Consider the following 20,977-nt stretch of genomic DNA (forward strand, 5'->3'; position numbering starts at 1 on the left):
CGAGACGTCAACAATCCACAGCATCAAACAGTGATTGTAATAATAATAATAATAATAATAATAATAGATGTTAACATAATCGCTAAGTCGCTGTGGCCGCCATTATACGGCCATAAAATGCTAATATAAAAATTGTCTCGTAGTTTGTTTTTTTAAACGAATCTCGTAAGTCGTATGTGCTTTTGTATTGGAGTTTGGACGGGGAGCGACCCAGAATGAATGGCCAGACTAGAATGGCGCTAAAGGCCAGAGTCACGCAACTGATCGAACTCTGCGTGATTGAACTGTGATAAGCAGCCAGCTCTCAATAGCAGTACACGTTTCAGTGCGAACTCGTTTGTGTACGTGTAGTGCTGTTCTGATAGATCGTTGCGATGTAGTTTTTTAAACAGTAGCTAGTCTAAATAGAAACAGGGTGTATACATGCTACTTTAAGTGTTCTCCGATAACGCTAAAGAGGTGTGACGTGTAACGATCTTATCATACGATATTGTTAAGGTGGCAGGTTGTCGTACATAGAAAAAACACATAATATTAGTAATAACATTGTATTATATATTCAACTGAGGAAATAAATTGCTGGCCCCACAGCCATTTGTATAAACTTACTTAATAAAAAGGTACAGTTAGTTAATTCAAAAGTTAATTCAAAAAGATAAGCGCACATTTCCGTTGCCTCATAAACATATGTGTTACAATTGTAAACTGACGTTGCTTAATACTCCACAGCTATATACAAATAATTTACGTAAGACAATTAAAATGAGTAAGATAATATTTTGAAAAAATCTTCCTATATGAGTACTCCTTTACCATCACTGACACGCCGCCTAATCATATAAAAAGCCTAAACTAGCGAAATATAAACAACTACGCAACTATAATCAATACGATCCGCCCACCAACAATCAATTCAGAAATCGAGCCAGAACTATACTATAATCTATAAAATCGTTGTAGCTGTAAACAAGTAAAATCAATACATTTTTTAGCTATAGCAGTCGCAATGGATTGATACAAAAATGTAATGCAAGTATTTCTAGTAACTATATTGTAAGATGTCTATGAGTAATTCAAATGTTTATGTTTCTCATGAGAAAAACTGCAAAAGGTATGAGGAAAAACGTCAGTCGCACCAATATATTTGAATCACGCCAGAGACATGCACAAGACCTTTTAGCCTCTAGACAGTAGAAAACAAATTTATGGACATCGGAATGTATAGGAAAGATACAGGCCGCCTGTATCCTCTTTCAGGATATCATCTTTGCTATGGAAACTGACTGTACTTTTCTAGGATATCGCATCTTTACCACAACGTTAGTGGAATTCGATATATCTTATACGCTAAGAAAGACATATGTGTAAATGTTACCTATTAAAAGGACGCTACTGTTTCAAGCTTATCACTGCTGGATATACTGTTTTCTGTGAATCATTTTAGATGGGGGTTTCCTTTCCGAGCTGGCTTACCTAAAATCTTTGCAATGCGTATGCCAATTTAAGCAGACTTAATACAGAATAAGCTTAGAGACCTTTCCACTAACTGTCTTAGCTAATTATTTGGATTGATTTCAAGCACAGATGCGTAATTCAGACCTTGAATTTCGTTTAGCCAAATACGTTAAAAAGCATGACACTGTCAAACGGTATAAAGGGTTGAGACCAGGCATATCGAATATTTAGTGGATCATCTGAAAATCTATCCTGTAAGCTGCAACATCGCGCCTTTATAATTCTTATCAGTTCATCGGAAGCATGTAAGGACGATATTCAGTACTATCAGCGAATAGGACCACCCAAAAGCTTCAAGGGGATTTACCGAATTATACAACATAGCCAAGTGTGTCGTTTTTGCCCAATTTTGACAGCCGATTTCACGACGACTTCGGCTTACGTCTCGTTCATAAGATATCACAGCTCGCACCAACTCCGTTGATGCGTCTATTCGCCGTCATAAAGGTATTGTGCCCAAGTTCTATTATTAGTAAAAGCTATTTCAAGTCTTAGCAAAGCATTTGAACCGCCAGCCACTGATGAAATTCAAATTTCTTCTTCTTCTTTATTTTTGTTTTTAATTAGACGGCGCTGCTTGCTAGTTTATACGTCGAATACTATCGATTTTTTTTTAATAGTTAGCAGAATATGATTTCTGACAACATCTGCCAATTTACAAATGAAATCAATTACAATCTAACTTTAACAGATCTTCGCTCATTTTAACAAACCTACGCGCCCAACACATTCTAACCCGACAAGCATAAGACGCCATAGAATACTGAAAACATTTATCGCTTAATTCCATTATATATCTAGACATCTGTAGTTTAGACTTTACAGAGGAAGTTTTCTTTAACATTTCAGTTTATTTTAATTAAGTGGCATAGTAGTAATAAGAAATTTATCCTTGCTGTGACTTCGAGTTCATCCAACGCAATATGACACATACACTATACAGCTTTCGTAGAAATGATAAGCCAAATGAAATACCTTCCAGCTTAAGTAAAATGAACGAACCGTTAGAATAAAACCACCTCACTGACGGCTAGTAACCTGAAAAGCACTTCTTTCTCCAGACATATATACTGAATGCTCCCTACAACCGAGCGAGAGATGTTACGGTTGCTTGCGATTAACGCTATATCTGTGGTCCGTGAAACCATATTCAGCCACACACATGGCGTAAATGTAAACTGGTGTTCATTCTGTGTGCTGTGAGTAGTGCCATTTACCATGGTTTTCTGATCCTGTTTACCGTATTATCTATGGTAGTTCCAAAGTGCAGCTGTTCACTAACTATTTGAAGAAAGGCGATGTATATGCCGAAACAAGCATTGGTCGCACATGTCCTGATCGATTCCCCGTTAGAAAAACATACATGTTGAGTATAAGCGCGACACAATTAATGGAAGCCCCCAACTAAGCGGCAAAATAGACTACGGTGGCACGAAAATCTACCACGCTAAGCCTATCATTACTTTGGTTGTATTGCTTGTCAATATCGACCTATAATGCGATGGGTAACATTCTATTACATGCTACGTTCTGCTGAAATTGAGCCTGTGCAATACCTATGATAGAGAATGCTTTTGATAAAAATGCTCCCGTCCTGGAGGCTGCCTACTGTTGTATCCTTGGAATCATGAGGGTGGTTCGTAAGTGCTATATATCGAGTTTAACGTGGACAGAATTCACATCAGATACATGAATTCATCAAAAAAAAAAGAAAACTGCTTTGCTAAACTAAACTAAAAGTAAATATGAACTTGTCGTTTATAAATTTTAACGCAATTCATCCTTTCAAGAACTGGATATTTCGCGATATTGAGGACTATCTTAATGCTAAAGTGTGAAGTCTTGAAACTCCATTTCTTCGTAACTCAATAGGTTTTCTCGAGTCGGCGCAGAATTCGGTGTGAATGCAGATGTATGCAAACGCAGGTAGCGCTTAGTCGATGAGTGTAATCTTCACTCGATACCGGCTTGAAGACCGTTATTGTTACACACAGATATAACAGATTTAATTATTTTCGTAAATCCCAGCCAACCGAATATTGGACTTAGACATCTTGGATTGTCTAACGACCATTCCGATTAAAATAGTAAGCACTACAGAATAGCTGTGAAGTAGCTTATGAGAAAGCCTCGCGTTGTGTCTATACGAATGTTTATATGCGAATATATACTTAATACCAAAGGTACACTAACTGTAAAAGCGATTCTATCCAAAGACACTTTACTGCGGACCACTTTGGGTTCATACACAACGCTTAGTCTATGTTCGTGTATCACATACGACTGTTGTGAGCTAACGATAACAAGGAGCCAGGTCTTTTAGTTGTTTTCCTTACCTAGACAACCAATTTTTCCATCCTTCTATTCACCTAACAAATGCTTTCCATGAGCAGTGCTAATGGCATAAATTGCTAAAGAACATTTAGCATAATCATAATATTTGCTCACGCGTGATTGAAATGGAGGTGGGATTACCGATGAACTTATTGATCGATGTAATCATAATTACCGTGGAAAAGATTTTATCTTCGCGTCATCCCTGGAAATACTGAAAGCACTAGGATTTTTTTAGATTGACGGATAAATCCTTCATCTGAATCTGGCCCTTTCCGACTCTTCAAGGGAAAGTTAAGGCGCTTGATCTGGCGGATAAGTCACTGTCTTAAAGGTGAATTGGAATCATCTGGTAGAACGTAACAACTGCACCTATGCATGGAAGCTCTTCAATATTGTATCGGTTACTGGCACAGCGTAAAGTTAAATCCTGTCTTGTGCTGAATCTGTGAACAAAATCTAAGACTTTCAACATTTTCTATACAGTAACTGAAAATTAGAAAAAGGCAGGTCTGTTCAAGAACCTAAATTACTTTCAAAAAACCTTATATCGAAAACGCAATTACGAATCTACTTGGGATTAGCACATTTAGCATTTCCTCTTTCTTGAGTTTGTGGTATCTTTCCAATAATAATTCAGACGATCTGGCTAGTCTACAGCAGACTAATCTGGTGAACGTTCTTTGATTACTGGATATATATAAAACCGATGCCGGCTCCTTTTAATACATTTGACGTGAAATGTGTCGTTTTTAAGTGCAATACTCTGGAATACAACAACCTTAATTTCGGAGGTGACTAGGGCATCGGACACAAAAATACAGTTAAACGGAAAACTCAGCACTTAGCGCACGTGGTAGCTGGACTGATTGATGTGATAGCTGGTCAATATTGATCGGAACTGTATATGGTTCGTTTAAATATTGTCTTTTTTTTTTTGCAAAACGTGAAATTGCGCAGAAATCGTTCGAGTATATTTTTTTGAATAAGGGGATTTGATGATGTAAGCTCGGCGTGTCAATGATCTTGATTCTTCGCTAAGGTCTCTTGTGGATGATTCCACACACAGCTCAGCGTATACTGTGACATTACTAACATGAATCTAATAAATGACTATAAATCTAAATAACGAATCTAGCTAAAGAATAACACTAGGTATGATTAAAATGTTTTAAACTAAAACACATGAAATTGGGTAAATTATCCAATTTAGATTGGTGAATTTAAGAACCATAGAATTCATGCTTCCTTGCTCCTCCACCGCGCACTCTGCCCAATAATCTTTATAATCGACAATGGTGTAATAAGGGAAAAAAACTACTATGAAAATATGTATATACTATCTAATCTTACACGAAATTAGTAGACGGGTACATTCGAACCCTAGATGTAAGAGGTATTACGTAAGAGTTTTTTAATTTGTGAAGTATGTAGGGAGGACAACGGCAATTTGCATTATACAGAGTACTAAGATAATTTATTTTCTTTCGTTTCAGATAAATGGCTCTCTTCATCTAGAAAAGGGCCGTAAGAACCTCTATCACGTCGTCCGCATTAAACCTCAGCTGTCAGGAGAAAATGTCATGGTTACCGTTTATTTGACAATTTCCTGACAACTTGCCGCCACGAGTTGCTGCTACTATTACATCTACCTAAAAGTGCGACGACAGAGCACCAATTTGGAAAATCGGAATGCTGTGATTATAGTGACATTGTTGTGTGACAGCCTACGAGGAGCTGAGGTTACATGTGTCTGCCTGCCTGTCGCCTCCCCTTCCCTGCACTTCCACTACCCCTCGCCCCCTAACTTCTTGATTTGGTAAAAAAAAAATTGCCATTGATTGTGACAGTATTGATACATCGGGACTATTTATCAGAAACTGCTTCTTTGCCACTGTGAAAGCTTACTGGAAGAGGAGATCTTACCTGGCTTTCGTCGATCAGTGGGAAGGGCTACGAAACACTCTCCGCTACGAAATTAAGCATGGCGTTATTATGTTCGCGACGGTTCTTGCTTTGGGCTATTTCGATAACGATGCTCGTAGCCATTGGTACGTATTGCCTCACGCGTACAATAATTTTCGTATCGCTGTACACACACGCTATGAAATAACATTTGGTTATAGAAGTGGCGTCTTTGTTTCTGATGCTATTTTTTTTTGCAAACCATTTGACGCATAGCCAACGTTAATTTTATATATACGATAGCCATCGAAGTATACACTGTCATCCAATATATGGCCTATTGAAACCAAACAATGCAGTTCTTTTTTGTTGTTGATCAAATTCTTAGCGTAAGTATAAACGTCGGTTTTTAGGAAAGTCAGGAAAGTCATCTATTTCTCGATTCATTTTGATGGGACGCAAACGATAAAACTAAGATGTTATGCAATATGTGAACTTCATAGAATTTTCATTAACACAAATTTACAACGAATATCTACAAGTTGACATTGGATTTATTTGGAACTAAACGAATTTTGATCGTACTTTTTGCTCTGTCCACTTGTGTTACATCGTAGACAAAAAAGGTTTTTTTTTTTTATTTTCTGTCTGTGGAATACATCTGTGGTGCATACCGTGGAATCTTATATTACCTAAAAAGTTACATCCGAAAATCATAATCATTATACCTCATAAACCTAATATATCTTGGAATACTCCTAGCTATAATCCAAACTGCAGTCAAGATATTCCGAGAAAAACGAGTCCACTAGATAGTCCATATTAATCCTTTACCAAAACTGACCCCGGCTATTGTAAGAATCGTTGAATTAGTGACGCGGCATATTTTGCTCAGTGGTATCTCCTGTTGGCAAACGCTGTGATGAAATTTCAGAACACTTCGTATTCTTAGCTTATTATTATTATTATCCTATTATCTTAGATCCTAGCAAACCTTATCAAACTGCCGCATGTAGCAATAATAGTATTTCTGCTGGCTATTTGCCCGCAGCGAACTCGTCTTGTATTTTGTTGCTAGCAAGTATTATGAGGATGAAGTAAATACCTGTTTTTGTTCTGAAAACATTTTCTGTCTGAGACTTTTCTGTCGAAAATGTTTTGTGGCATCGTTCTGTTAATGACACATCCGTGGCCGCTTATCATACATATGATTAAAATCAAAAATGTGAGATCTGTAGTTCGGACGGTCGTCTTCTATCCACATATTTAGAGTGTCTACGGACCATTCATTATTCCCTGTAGTTCGTTAGTTTCTAGAATTCTCTTCAGAATCATTAAGCATTTAGCTGATTTATCGATGTTGTCTCATATCATATTCTGCTTTACTTATCAAATTATAATGTTGTAGCGCACGTTTTACGCTAGCCTTGTATCATGATCTTCATGAAATACTAAAAAATAGATGAAAGGATTTTCCGCGAATGATGCCACTTGGACTGATGCTAATGGATCAAAAAAATCTTTAACGCAACTGCGGTTAAAAAGGGCCTTGTCTACGCTGATATGAATGTTTTATTAGTTAGCTAACGGAACAGATCGATTTTAACTTTTGGAGAAAAACGAAGGAAAGTGCTCCTGTCTCGTGTTTTGCAACTTGATCACTTCGTTCGACATCAAACGTTCTAGAAGTGGAAATTTAAGGATCAGGGTGTTAGTAGGTAGCTGGCCAGGAGGGATTCTATTCAGGGTCAAAAGTGGCATCTAATTGTATGGTTAAAGTTCAAGTAAGATGGCAGTATGTAATGTTATTTACCGAGTTGCTATAAATATAAATCTCAGTTCGTATGTAAGCGAAGGCTTACATGATACACGCCCGAGATCGTTTGACTATTGGGATCTGTAGATAAAATTTGATTGAATAATGCGTACCTGTAGTAGATATTTAAAAAGGGTAGATACCCTAGTTATGAACCCCACATTTGAATTTAGGTTCTCAAAGCACGGTATTATTAATCATCCATTGTCATACACTTAATTGTACTCTATATATACACAATCATATATATATGCCCGTATATATCCATATATTATTGTTAATATCTAATATACCTGATCAAGGAGATAACAGTAGTAATAATATATTATATCGATTGAAAACGATACCTAGGATTGCTGAACATGATTGGCTAACTCGAATGGTTTATGGGTGATGGATACTGAGTAATATACAGCCTAATTCCAGAGACGACCCCTTTTATTATACAGTATAATTACTATCAATAAAAAGTTATATGCCAATTAACTGCAGCAACGGTCAGCACAATGCGGATCAAATCGAACGTTTAAACGGTTGCGTGTAGTCACACAATAACTGATGATGTCATTGTAACTTTTCGATGGCAGTCTAGGTTCTTTCATCTTTCCTGAAACGTTGCCCAGGCATGACCTATCGGTATATGAATGGAGAATCATTAAGTTACTGCTGCGGTGCCAGTAGCGGCTTCTTTTTCAAAATATGACACCGTCAGGGTCAATTCAGTCAACTAATAGATAATGGATGCTATTGAACTGGTGCAGTATACGTTAGCATTGAACCTCCCCAGTGAAGTTCCCACGCACTAATCTTATCGAAATTTACTAGGCGGATTATATTTTGTCACTAACTATTAAAAGATTCTAAGTAAAATTCAATCTCTGAAGGCTTCGTAACTATTCGATGCTAGAGAGGTCGTCTAGATATTTGTAAAAATATACATAAATGTATATTTTTATAAATAGCAAATAATTTCCACTTGAGCAATTTAATTGAGGTAATTGAAGTGGCGAATCGCCATTAACTAAGACCTAACTAAACCTGAGCATCTGCACTTCAGTTAGCGCACACGCCCCCCCTCATACGTAAATGGAATTCTTACAGTGTGTGTCAAACTATATATTTATATGGTAATGTTGGATTGTATGGAATTTTCATCGCCCTAAAGGAAACTCTATTGTTAATGTACTACATTCATAATCTTTCAGCAACCGCCATTGCTTCTTTGACTCTAACTGGAGCCTTCTCAAAATCCATCGATGACCCTATACCGCAACAGGTTCGTTAGTAAACAGTTTCACTCATAACTAATAAAATTGCATTGGGTTATAATAACAGTAGTAATTGTGAACGTTACTATCAGTATACACGACGTACATGTGCACATTAAGTGAAATCAACCCGAGTTCTTTACCTTCTTGTTGACAATTCTGGCAAAATGGCTTTATGGTACATGAGTGTTGACAAGAGACTTAATCACAGGTCGATGTAGTGGAGAATGTAGTGGAGAAATGAAATAACAGCGCTCCGGCTACAAGAAGTAAAACGTGTTTACCCTTAATCATACATACAGTGAAAGTTTTTTTTCAAATAGTTCATTATCCAAGATAATAACAAAAAAAAAAGTTGAAAGAAAACTTCGGAACTTTTTACGTTTTCCTTATTAAAGTACTAGTGAAAATTGATAGTCCTCATTGACGTGTTGGGGGTTGATACATGAACCGTAATCACTGGGTTGTTTGATATATTTGTTGTTTAATCCAAAGCTATATTGGAACAGGCTGTACTCACTGAGAATTGACTTTATCCATATATTTCCTGACTATGCATTAATTCTATAAGACAAACGTTTAGCGCTTTCATTCGTTGGTTTAGCCAACTCGTTTAACTGTGCAAGCTAAATTAAATCCATTGAGCTATTATTAGACCACTAGGTTTCAACGTTGTCCTACTATTTTGTCGTCTGCAGGTAAATCGCGACCCCGAAGGGTATACACTCGAGCATGTGACCATTCTACATCGACATGGATTGCGAGCGCCAGCTCAACTTTCCAATTGGAGCACTGCTGATGACTATCCTATGGGTGAGCAAATCTCTATCTTTTTATAGCAGTTTATTGGGTCGAATAGAGTGAATAACATAAGCTTATATAATTCAATAAATTCAAATTATGCAACATACTTGCGAAATGCGATAGAGACCACCACACTGGGATATCCTCACATTTTCAATGATAAAACGGGCTTGCCAGAGTATTCATAGCAGTTTTGGCTATCTTCGTAGCTGTATAATGTACCTGAGAAAAGAATTAAAGCTTCAAGCTTTTTAGCATGTCTAAGGCCATTTCTACTGTCGTCATGCAATGGCCCGATAGGTGACAGACTTTACCTAGCACACAGAGCCACCTTTATCACATAATAAGAGATACATATTTTGCTCTCATTTAAAACAGGAATCGGCTTTTTAACGAAAAAGGGAAAGCAAGGTTCTGCTTTTGTTGGACGCGTATTTCGCCGTTTTTACCGGGATTTTCTTACATATTCTCCCCACGAGGTCTGGGCTCGTAGCTCGACCTATAAACGATGCTTCGAAACCGAGCACATCCTTCTTGGTTAGTATCAGAAAGAAACTCGAGTATTTGCTCTTTTCATTTGAATACGCACGGCTACTCTGACCAATGACAGTGGATACTTCTCGTATAATTTGAAAACGGTGGTCACAGTCTCCGCAGTCTAGCTAACCATAAAGAAGGCTCCAAAGCTAAAATGTATTTTCAGTCAAATTAAAAACAGCAATTTGGTATATCTAACCGAATTGATTTCTCAAAAATCAGGTACAATGTACCCGCCACATGGAGATTGGGACTTCGGTTTTCCTGTTCAGCCGATAGCTATAATAATGGTACCCCAGGGAAATGACGTGCTCATCGAATCCTGTAAAGCGGAAGTCCTTCCCGACTTTAAGAAAGTATCAAATCGCTCACATTTGTCTCAACAGAACAACAATTATTTCTGCACTGCCTTATTAATTTTGCAGACATTGATTACCTGATCACAGCTTCAAAAATCAAAACTCACAGATTGAAGATTATTTGCACACATACGGGAAGATTTTTTGTCAAATCTTCCCGTATGTGTGCTTTTGAACTATGATTCACATATTTCGAACATATATTCGGAGAAACTTCATAGGGAGCAAGGTTAACTTTAATCTATTGTTATATGAAAACGTGAATGCTTAATATTGCAGGCACATCCATGATGAAACAGATGAAGCGCTTGTTAAGGACGGGTTTGCTTCAGCTGGCGGTAAGCAGCAAAAGCTTGCTTTAGAAGCAAAATAATCAAATTCATTAATCGTAGACTTACAGAAGCTACCTTGGATGTTAAATATTGAAAAAATTAATGCAATGATACGATCCTCTCGTTGTTTTGCTTCCATCAAGTTTATGAGCTTTAAAGAAGCGAACCGCAAAATTGTTAAAAGGCCTACTGATCGAGTCCCATGGGCTGTTGTATAGTGTATGAAACATTAGAACTTAACATTGCCTAAACGCCTCTATAGGTACGCTTTTAAAAGAATTTCTCAAACCTTTTTAAGCTCGAACTTTAATGCATATAAGAAACCTTATTGGTGCGTAGTGAAGACGTAAATTACACACCAACCCGTATACTTATTCGAAGATGTTTCTAAATTAGAATGATGCAAACCAGTATATCTACTTTTATATTTCTCCAGATTTCATGGCTTGGATTAGTGAAGTTTCTGGGTACTCTTCTAATAATTCTTCATTTTACGAGCCTATTATCGATGCACTGTATGCCCAGAAATACAATGAACTTCCCATTCCTAAATGGGCGGAATCGAAGTGGAGTTCTATGGACTGGGCCATGCGCAGGTGTGTAGAATACTGAACCTTTTCAAGATTTAAGACGATCACAAAACAAAGGGTCCTCACTAATATGGGACCGACATGTTTCATAAAATCTACCTCATCTCTCAAATGTATGTTGCTGTTATAGTCACGAGCATAATCATGTTATTTGTAGACCAAATCCCCATTTTGGACACCATTACCTTACCTACATGTCGGTCAAGTGCTTTGAACAGAAAGGCAAGCCGATGTAGACATGGATATATTGTATTAGATGTTGTTTTTATGTTATGCATTGTATAATAGTATGTAGACTAATTTGTAATGAATTAGATGTGTATGTTTCGGCGTAAATTTGTAGGTTGAGCTACGATTACTGGATTAATTTCATTCCTTACTACGGGCAATACATGGGCAAGACGGTGAGTTAAATTATATCTACCCTGAAGCTTTGTAGGTAAAGTTTGTTTAATTCATGTTGTTCGCGTCTGATTTGCAGACTTACTTATACAGTTTAGTTTTTGCGCTCCCTATATAAAAGTTATGAGTTTTTCATAAGTGCGGACTATTTCATTGATCAAAAAAGCGTCTTATCTGACATTGGCGTATGATTGAGTATGTTCCGATTTAGATTGCTGAGCGTATGACGGCGGCAGCGAACAAGTCGATCAACGAACGTCTTTCGATTATGTCTTACCATGATACAACTATTCAGGTGAATATTAATATCGTACGATATTGTGCGTCTTGTGCGTACTTCGCCATGTTCGAATGGCTTTCGATATTATTTATTATAGATAAAAGTGTCGCTGCCAGTAATGGTACGACTTCTTATTTCGAAAAATTAAACTGTATAGACAAGACGGACATGCTGATGCTACGAAACATTTTTACTGTATTTAGAATCAATTCTTTTTACTATCGCATTGCTGCTATGTCCCCTTTAGAGGTATGGTAAAGAAATAATTACGTTCTTATTCGCTTCAATTAAGTAGTCTGTGTAACATCAATTAATTCTTCTTATTTTAGATAATCTGTGTGTCAGAGTAAGGTCTAGGTTTTCTCTAATTTCCTTTCTAGTTTGATTGAAAATCTGAGAAGATTGGCTTTTAGCACAGATGATTAGATGTTCAACATCAAGATAATTTGGTGTGCAATAGCCTAATGTCATATTTGAAATTGCATGTTTCTGTTAATTCAGGCTCTGATGAGTGCTTTGCAACTTGAATATGTGCGCCTGTACCCATCTTTTCTTGGAGCGTTGCACTTTCAGCTCTACAAACGGAAGTCAGATGGTTTGTATACCATATAAACATTTTTTTCTTAGGCTAGGTCTAAGCTTCAAGCCACCAGGTCGTTATAGTCGAGTACGAATTAAGTCAGCAGGCTCGCAGCGCGTCACCTACTAAAAACTAGGAAAAGCTGTCAATCTTTGAGCTTTAAAAAATTAGGCCAAATTTCCCCCGTTCGTTTTCCGGTTCATTGATCAAAAAAAGGACAGTATGCCGGTTGAAGTATGTTTTGCAGAGAAAACAGTTCCCTTCTCTGTAGCGGATACGTCTAAGAGATCTTAGTCATTAGAACTTGTCTTCCTTCGGCTGTCTTTTTCGACCGCGCGAACGCACTAACTATTATAGCATGATGCACAACAAGTTCGAACGTCGGAGTCTCTTTTTTCTTGGATGATTTAATTCGTTTCGTGGATATCCTGAAAGGAGATCTGAAAATGCAACTCTCTAGGGTAAAGGTAACGACGGAGACCGCTTTATTTGTCCACATGGAGGTTCGGCGTAAGCAATGTTCATCACCCACTAAATATTTATTACGCCTCGTTTTTTTCCACCAGCAACAAAGCTGACGAAGGCGTTTCTCCCACCTGACTTAAACATCAGTTAAATGATAAATAAAAATAAAATATACATTACTATATCATAGTGTATATTGATTTGGACCATGATATATGGCCAGGTTTGTGTTATGAGAGAGTGGTCCGAGCGGGTCTGAACCAGGACTTTACCGGACAACCTAAACAACTTTTAGAGCAGAGGCATCGAACTCCGCTTTCGAAGATTTGCTTTCGCTAGGCACTGGCGCATATTTGTTTCTTCACATGTCCCTTAATGACAACTCCTTACGAATTAGTGTGAATGTCCGTTTTGTCGCCTGAAAGAATATGTGCGACGTGTGCAAAAAGCAGGTAGCATGAGCGCATAGTTCAGGACTGCCTGCAGTCGAGTATATCCCATGTGCGAAGGAACCACAGGGCCTGAAGATGCATCCTCGAAGGCAATGTCCCGCTTGGACAACCTGATTCTAATATTTTTCCACCCGAGAAAACTCCTATGGGGCACAGAATGACGCTATGGCTGACACTTTGACTCCTCAACATATAACTCACTGAACCCATTCCTCTCGATGTGCTGTATTGAATGGGAAGCACATCGAGCTAGGGGCGTGCACCGACATACACAGACCGCACACCTGCCAAGCCGTTTTGCCTTCAAGCTATATGGAGTCATGGCTAACTTATTGGAAGAAGTTCATCAGTAAATGCTAACAACTAAAAACGTGCGGGACTATTTTATAACAATACAATGTTTCTCATTGGGCGTAGAAGATGGAAGTACAATGTTTGCTTTGAATGCTTTGCCAAACTAAGTAAGCATACGCACACGTAGAGCACACACGGGATGTTTTTTTTTTATTCTGGCCCTCCTACACAAGCTTAAAATATTGTAACGCTCAAAATATACTTGCCAACGTGTACCACTTTTATTCTATTTTATAAAGCAGTTAAATAAAATGGTAACTAAAATAGAAATATCTTTATCAGAATCTTGCTAGAGACAGACGTGTTATCCTTTTCTATGATTAACATTTTTGTACCATCTCTCAGGGGAACGCTTCGTCCGCACCATGTATCACCAAGGCTTCACCACTGAGGGCGAATACCGTAAAGCCGATGAGCTTAAGCTACCGGACTGCTCGTTTCCAGATTGTCCAGTTGGCAAATTTGTTGAACTTATAGGTAATATTTATCCAAACACCAGTCGTGAGATGTGCAGTCCTGTCAATAGAAAAGCTCTCCTGTAAGAATCAGTTTTCTGCAGATTTAACTAAAGTAAGATAGTCCTAGAACTTAGATAACACTGATGCGATGTTTGCATCAACAGCTAGCGGCATATTGTCTTGGGTGGACGAACTCCAGGCGCCAGCTCAAATAAACAGGAACAAAAAGCAAAAAGGTTTTTGCTATAACCAGAAACAAAATAGATATTGCGGTAATCTGTGAGGACACTTAGCAAAAACGAATAAGCACAAACTTTTATCGTGTACAAAAATAACTTATTTCATCAGCACATATTGTGCTCATAGTTTTTGTCGCTACCTTTGCTAAGGTTGGCTATTTAAGCTAACTAAAATGTAATTATTTTTCCATCAAAAACAATATACAATATATTATTTTTGTTATATAGTACATATAATTTAACATTACAGTCAATTACTCGAATAGTTAGAGAAATTTTTGACGAGCTAAGCAATAATGGAGTACTTATTTCTATAGCTAAAAATAGGTATTTCAGTGTGAAATGACCGATAGCGGCCGTTTCGCCTATGCAATAATACGATGGAAATTCGTTTTGAAGTGGTGTTCAATAGTTTTTTAGTGAATTTCTGATAAGTACCAATTGGAAATTTGGAGCCGATGGTTTAGCGTATAATCTGGTAAGACACATCTTCTTAAACTGATTATTGGAGAGAAATGTCGAAATCATTACTTTCATAAGTTACCAGTTTCCTGGAACTAATCAACAGGTTTTTACAAACTGAGCTGAAGTAACTGAATTGTCACGTGACCACATTAGGAGAATGTATTAAAACCAAACATTGTTAATAAAGTAAATTTCTACACAATTATAGGTAAAATCTAGCAGTTATATTTAAAATTAATAGAGATGCACAGCATGTAGCCTGATGTGTGATTGTACTTATGCATCACTCGTTACACATGTAATATGTGTTATATCATTGTTTGAACGTTTAGTCGATAAATCATGATTTATAGGAAAAAAAAATAGGAAAAAAATAGGAACTGAAGGCCACTTTGTTAATATGTCCAATTACAGAACTTTGAACTTATTGAGTTTTTTGACAACAACAAGAGCCAATAAGGCCTTTTTTCTGTAGCGTGCAATTTGGTGGTCATAGCAAGGAATATGCATTTAAAACGTGCAAAAGAAAAATCATCAGAGGTTAAAACTCGGGGCGCTACTGCTATGGCAAAATGTTATTCTGTATCGTGTATATACGGTAATACAGGAGTGAATGTACGAGTTTCGCGCGGCCGATCCGGGTATGGCGATCAAAACGACCTAAAGAAGGACTCGCTGCGTACAGAACTGCGTCATGCTTGTTTAGTAATGAAGAATGTTCCTATGCCCCACTAATTAATAAAATCCACATGAAATCTCCTTCGTTTACCGGTTTCATCTTAACAGAATACGTTTCCTAGTAGTCAGTTCTAACGTATCAGTACTGCCATAATCGATGATAACTTTTCTTCAAATATATAGGTTAGAAGGTAACACTGCAGCATGAAAGCAATAAGAATTATCAAGTGTAATGTAGCAAGTGTAATGGTTCCAACGTACTTTTTAATTCCGTGTACGAGCAAAGTGTTTCACGAAATTGTGGGTGCATCTTTACGTAAAGTCACTATTCTTTTGCTTCCACTATAACTTCATGAACCATTATAGTCAAAGTATGCGATAAAAAAACCAATTCCCGTTGCTTAGAAGTTCACTAATACAATTAGGATGATCTATTTAATTACGTATTTCCTGGTTTACTCACTACAAGGATCTTTAAATAATACCTTATATTATTTGACGGCTAGATGTTTCGCAGATACTTACGATAGTAATATTGCGAAGCTCAGTGCATTTTCTCTCTATACCCAGAAACACAGGTCATACTATCGCCATATTTTCGCAGATGAAACAATGAACTGTCACTAAAGTAAAAACAGCATTTCGCTGGAGGTCTTTTTTACTATAAAGATCATATATGGACTTCCGGAAAGGGTATTATTAGCCTATTGTACAAGATCAATAACTTATGTATGATTGGGTCGTTCTAGCACTTCAAGGGTCCTATAATGGAGATGACAAACCGAAGTGGCTGAGTGTTTAACACATCACGGAGCACTAAGGCATAACGTGAGTACTTGAATAGCGGGAATTGGTTGGAACATATATGGGACCGACATTGACCTAATGCTTTGTCTTTTTTCAGCAGCCAATAAACAGCTGCTCGCAGAAGCAGTACACTAAGTTATAAGGTCAACTCTAAAGAACTTTGCTGGATAAAATAACTGTGGCAATGACATAAGTCTGAGTAAGTAATGCTCCCTAGTTACTTGCTGCGTGTGGCGAGGGATGGATACGTGGCTTTTGAAGATTGATTCGAAAATAGGTTTTCCTTTCATCTAAACGGCTCTAAAATTTAAAGCAGCGGAAAAGAAAAATGGATATTGCTCAACAAAGACCGAAAAAAAAAACCATTTACCACATATTTAAGTCATTTACCAACAAATTTAAGACAATCATACGACGCAATAGAGATTTAGATAGAATGTACAGTTTGTATTTGGGCCAGCGTGGTAACATTCACGGGAGGACACCCAAAATGTTATGCATCGAGCCTGAAGGCAATTGTTATTCGATAGGACCGTCTAAAGTGAATCAGATGGAATGAGTTTCTACTCAATCCAGACCATGGCTCATTTGGAGACACGTATTAGCCTGAAGCTAGTATTTATTACCAAGCACCGCACGGCGACACGCGAACCGTGAATTCATACGCCACCGACTAACTGTCATGGTATATGTAACCTAGATTCTGTTTCAACTTGCCGACAGGTATCTGAAACAAGGATTGATGAGGGAGCGTGAAGGATTTAATAGCTGTATTTTATTACACATGCATATGAACCGGACAACTGCCAGGCCGATAGGCAGAAAATAAGTGATAAGTCCAGAATGCAAAAAACCTGAGTGTATCATAGGTAATTCATTATGCTGACGATAAATTTGGTTCGGTAGATCGATTCCATGAAACCATACTGTGTGACTATGTTGCATTCGACCAGCGGTTTCGGTATTGGCGACCACATGGTGTAATGATCGCTTAACTGTAATTTTTTTTTTCGAAGATTTAAAGTAAAAATGACATAATAAAAAAAAAGAAGAGTGGGTTCTACAAGAAAATCAAGTGGTCAAAGAGGTTGGCAGCCTACTGAATGTCAGAACATTATCACTCTTTCACCGACTCTTATTGGTAAACTTTTGACTCTCGAGTACAAAAAATGAACGGAAAACATCTTCCTGAAAACAATAAAATTAGGGTTCATTATTGAACCGCTAAACCCAACAGTAGACACAGCGGAATATTCTAGGAATTCCTCTTCGTCAGACGTTCAACACAGAAGATCGTTCTCAGTATGAACTGTGAGTTTATGAAATTAACATTCAATAGAACCTTCGTGGAAGCGCTTTTCAAAAATATTTAGTAATAAAAATACAAATTTAGTGGTGTTTGTTGTTGTTGAAATGGCTAGCTATTGTAGGGTAAGAATATAGAAGGATCATTTACCTTCAATACCATTTTAAGCTAGTTAATTTCCTATTAAAATGTATCGCTGCATTGCACTTATTGGTTTTGTTTGAATGGTAACAACCCGAAAACAGTCAACTTTTTCACATACTTCTATTTAACCTGAAAAACAAGGAAGTCTGAAGAGTCTTTTACAGCACATCTTAAAAAAGTATCAGGAAGACAATGGTAATAAGAGTCACTATTCAAAATTCTCGAGAGCTATGAGTGGATACCACAGTCAAACCTTATTAATCTGAAGTCGCGTCAATTGCCACTCATGGTATCCGAATCATTAGATCTAATGATTATAGATACTGCGTTTCTAATATCGGCTTTCTATAGTCGTGCTCCAACATCAAATCGCTCAATGTATCCATTAGTTGATACTTCGTTGCACGTTGAAGATATCTGCAAAACGTTTGAACTGCACAAAGCAAAATGATATTACATGAATTTTCATGGGGAGACGCAAGTTAGAAAAAAATGGATTGGATCATTTGTTCTTTAACTGACACCCATTGATTAATGATAATTCGGAACTCCTTAATAGAAACAATTGTCACATCCAGGCCTGCATTATACGGACTTCGATATTTAGTGGTTTAAGGAGTACGGACATACCATATACGAAATCGCAAGCGCATCCAAAATATTGTAAAGCTAAATTTTCTAGATATTATTTTAGGCGATGTAGTCGAATCAGCTCAGTCAATCAATCAGCCTCGCTAGCTCCAGTGTCTAAACGAAGTCAAAGCTTTCCCGGTGTGAACAAGCGCAAATATATGTATCTACTATATTTCATTAGGTATTGAGTAAGCTGACTCGCTGGCTGGATGAAGATTCGTAAAATAACGTCTCATTTGTTGAGTCTGCTAGTAGAAGCAAAGTAGCCATGAACTCGGGAGAAGTTAAACCTCGTTAACGAAAGCCTAGTTTACCGCCACTATTCTCATTGATGAAAATGGCCGACCCGTTTCGAAGCTAGTCAATACTTCATTAGCAGTCGTTCACTAATACCTGTAATATCACAATGAAGGATCTACAAAGAACAAGCAGTGAAAAGGTTAACGATAATAAATCGCAAAAATCCTTATTGAAGCCTAATGATAGATAAGCATCTCGTTCTTCGCTATGACCGTTGCATGGCTAATGTTTACTGAGGTATGCTAACATACTGAGGTGAATGTTGCATTTGCACTATGCTTTGCTAAAAATTCTATTAACACATATTATCAAACCAGTGGGCTTCGATAATTACTCGTTTCAGAAATTTTCTGCTTATTATCTTCGTTAAACTCATAGAAAATCTTCACACAGATCACGTTAAACATAAAAACCGATAACAACACAAGCGTCTCTAGGTTTTGATAGTTGATGATTGTAGAAAGGCGAAAAAGCTTGAAGAATTAGAGGTTTGTGATGACTCTACACATCGAAATGTCGTTTGGTGCAAACTTCGAGTGAATCAGTGCGAATAAATATAAAAATAGTGAGTGGACGCGTGTTTTCACTAAACGGCAAAATAACAAATACAATTGATGAGGCTTTTTTACAAGAATCCGGCTCTTGCTGTGTTTTTCAACTTCAATACTTATACCGGCCGATGCGATAAGCAGTAAATTAGAAGTTAAATTTCACAGAGCGAAGCTCAAACTAATCTTTTGATCGTTTTTTTCTGTCCTGTTATATGTCATCAATGTTGGAATTTACTCAATTAACATAACATTTAACATACAAAACAGGATTAACAGATATCCACAACACGTACGAACAAAGTACTACAGATAGCCACTTCCATGTACGTATATAGTTACCCAATATCAGGACTAGTTTTATTATGGGGGAACTCTGGAGGATTTTAATAATAGTGAATAGATAGGCATTCCATAGAGGTTAACTAGTTATTGGGTTCCCTCAACTAGGCAGTATCGAATATTAAGAAAACTAGTAAAGCAAATCAGTTTGCTTCTTTGTCCTACCATAGACGGTCGTGCTTGTAGCCTTTCGACCATTGAGGAAGAATGGGACAAGACGCTTGTGATATGAATGATATAAAAGCCGAAGGTCAGCGAGAGCAAAGTAGACTTCAAACCGTTTTGGAGAAACAACACCAGTAAACTTTTAATACCATGACGAATCGTAGACACATTGTTGCGTGAACAGCTGTTATATAGGAATGCTTTCTACGTCATAACTTATCACTGTGGGTGCGCTGTTCGATTCAATAAAAAGTTCGCATTAGCTACCCGGGCAGTTTTCTGCTGTTAGAAGGTTAGAGAAAAACATATAGCGACCTACCCAAAAGCATGTTCAACGCTGACTCTAATAATTGCCTCCTATATTATCTACGTGCCGTCCATTTTACGCTGCTTCAGGAATCGTCTCGTTTAGTTTCTGCCTACAACCACCGGAAGCGGGCCGCATCTGTTAGGCTACGCCATGTCCCTATCATCAGTGATGCATAAGTGAATAATTTGTTTATCTTTTTTAGCTTTCAGCTTCTGCCTAGGTTTGAACGTACCGATCAAACTGAAAACCTAACCAATCGGTATCATAACAACTCGCCATGCTGTAAATAGCAATTTCTGAACTCACTGAACCATTTACACGTCTGGGCCCTTTTCTACAAGCGCGACTAGAATTTTTGTTTATTCAGTCTTGATTTATAAGTGAAATACCTATTACATCATTATACATTGGTTTAAAACATTATGTACGAGTCAGTGTTGAACTGTGAAAAGGCTACAGAGGTTCTCAAATGTACTACCTCTCTAGCGCCGATGAAAGATCTCTTTTCTTTTTTTGAAAGATGAAAGAGTTACTGACATATTTGGTGACAGTTTCGAGTTGCGCTTGGCGCGCCGTAATGACAGACGCC

General features: G+C 37.5%; 1 protein-coding gene and 2 long non-coding RNA genes across 5 annotated transcripts; 1 reads left to right on the top strand and 2 right to left on the bottom strand.

The window, feature by feature from the left end:
- Window positions 1–1,863: 1,863 nt before the first annotated feature.
- Window positions 1,864–18,032, top strand: LOC111269614 (prostatic acid phosphatase). Of its 2 annotated transcripts, XM_022849341.2 has the most exons (14): window positions 1,864–1,962; window positions 5,346–5,900; window positions 8,776–8,846; window positions 9,537–9,651; window positions 10,021–10,179; window positions 10,402–10,531; window positions 10,818–10,876; window positions 11,307–11,466; window positions 11,804–11,864; window positions 12,074–12,157; window positions 12,644–12,737; window positions 14,339–14,470; window positions 16,583–16,661; window positions 17,364–18,032. In XM_022849341.2, the coding sequence occupies exons 2-13, from the start codon at window positions 5,834–5,836 to the stop codon at window positions 16,633–16,635; spliced, it is 1,185 nt and encodes a 394-aa protein (XP_022705076.1). In that variant the 5' UTR covers window positions 1,864–1,962; window positions 5,346–5,833; the 3' UTR covers window positions 16,636–16,661; window positions 17,364–18,032. The 2 variants fall into 2 exon arrangements, with proteins under 2 accessions (XP_022705076.1, XP_022705075.1); XM_022849340.2 differs by lacking the exons at window positions 16,583–16,661; window positions 17,364–18,032 and adding an exon at window positions 15,763–15,923 and having other exon boundaries at window positions 1,865–1,962.
- On the bottom strand, window positions 6,291–9,507 carry LOC111269616 (uncharacterized). The gene is made up of 3 exons (XR_002685859.2): window positions 9,359–9,507; window positions 8,982–9,098; window positions 6,291–8,177 (listed from the first exon to the last, which is right to left on the bottom strand). It is a non-coding gene; the product is annotated as an uncharacterized LOC111269616 (long non-coding RNA).
- On the bottom strand, window positions 16,668–20,254 carry LOC111269615 (uncharacterized). 2 transcript variants are annotated; one of them, XR_015314651.1, is made up of 4 exons: window positions 20,079–20,254; window positions 19,117–19,138; window positions 18,344–18,523; window positions 16,668–17,367 (listed from the first exon to the last, which is right to left on the bottom strand). It is a non-coding gene; the product is annotated as an uncharacterized LOC111269615 (long non-coding RNA). The 2 variants fall into 2 exon arrangements; XR_002685858.2 differs by lacking the exon at window positions 16,668–17,367 and having other exon boundaries at window positions 18,140–18,523.
- Between the last annotated feature and the right edge of the window lie 723 nt (window positions 20,255–20,977).

This window comes from Varroa jacobsoni, unplaced genomic scaffold, assembly GCF_002532875.2.
Source record: "Varroa jacobsoni isolate VJ856 unplaced genomic scaffold, vjacob_1.0 scaffold_1400, whole genome shotgun sequence".
NCBI lineage: Eukaryota > Metazoa > Arthropoda > Arachnida > Mesostigmata > Varroidae > Varroa > Varroa jacobsoni.

Excerpts from the sequence above, each read along its gene's own strand:
- LOC111269614 (XM_022849340.2), top strand. The coding sequence starts at position 5,834 with ATGGCGTTATTATGTTCGCGACGGTTCTTGCTTTGGGCTATTTCGATA. Across the intron at positions 10,180-10,401 it reads AACCGAGCACATCCTTCTTG|GTACAATGTACCCGCCACAT; the intron begins GTTAGTATCAGA and ends CTCAAAAATCAG. Across the intron at positions 11,467-11,803 it reads ATGGACTGGGCCATGCGCAG|GTTGAGCTACGATTACTGGA; the intron begins GTGTGTAGAATA and ends GTAAATTTGTAG.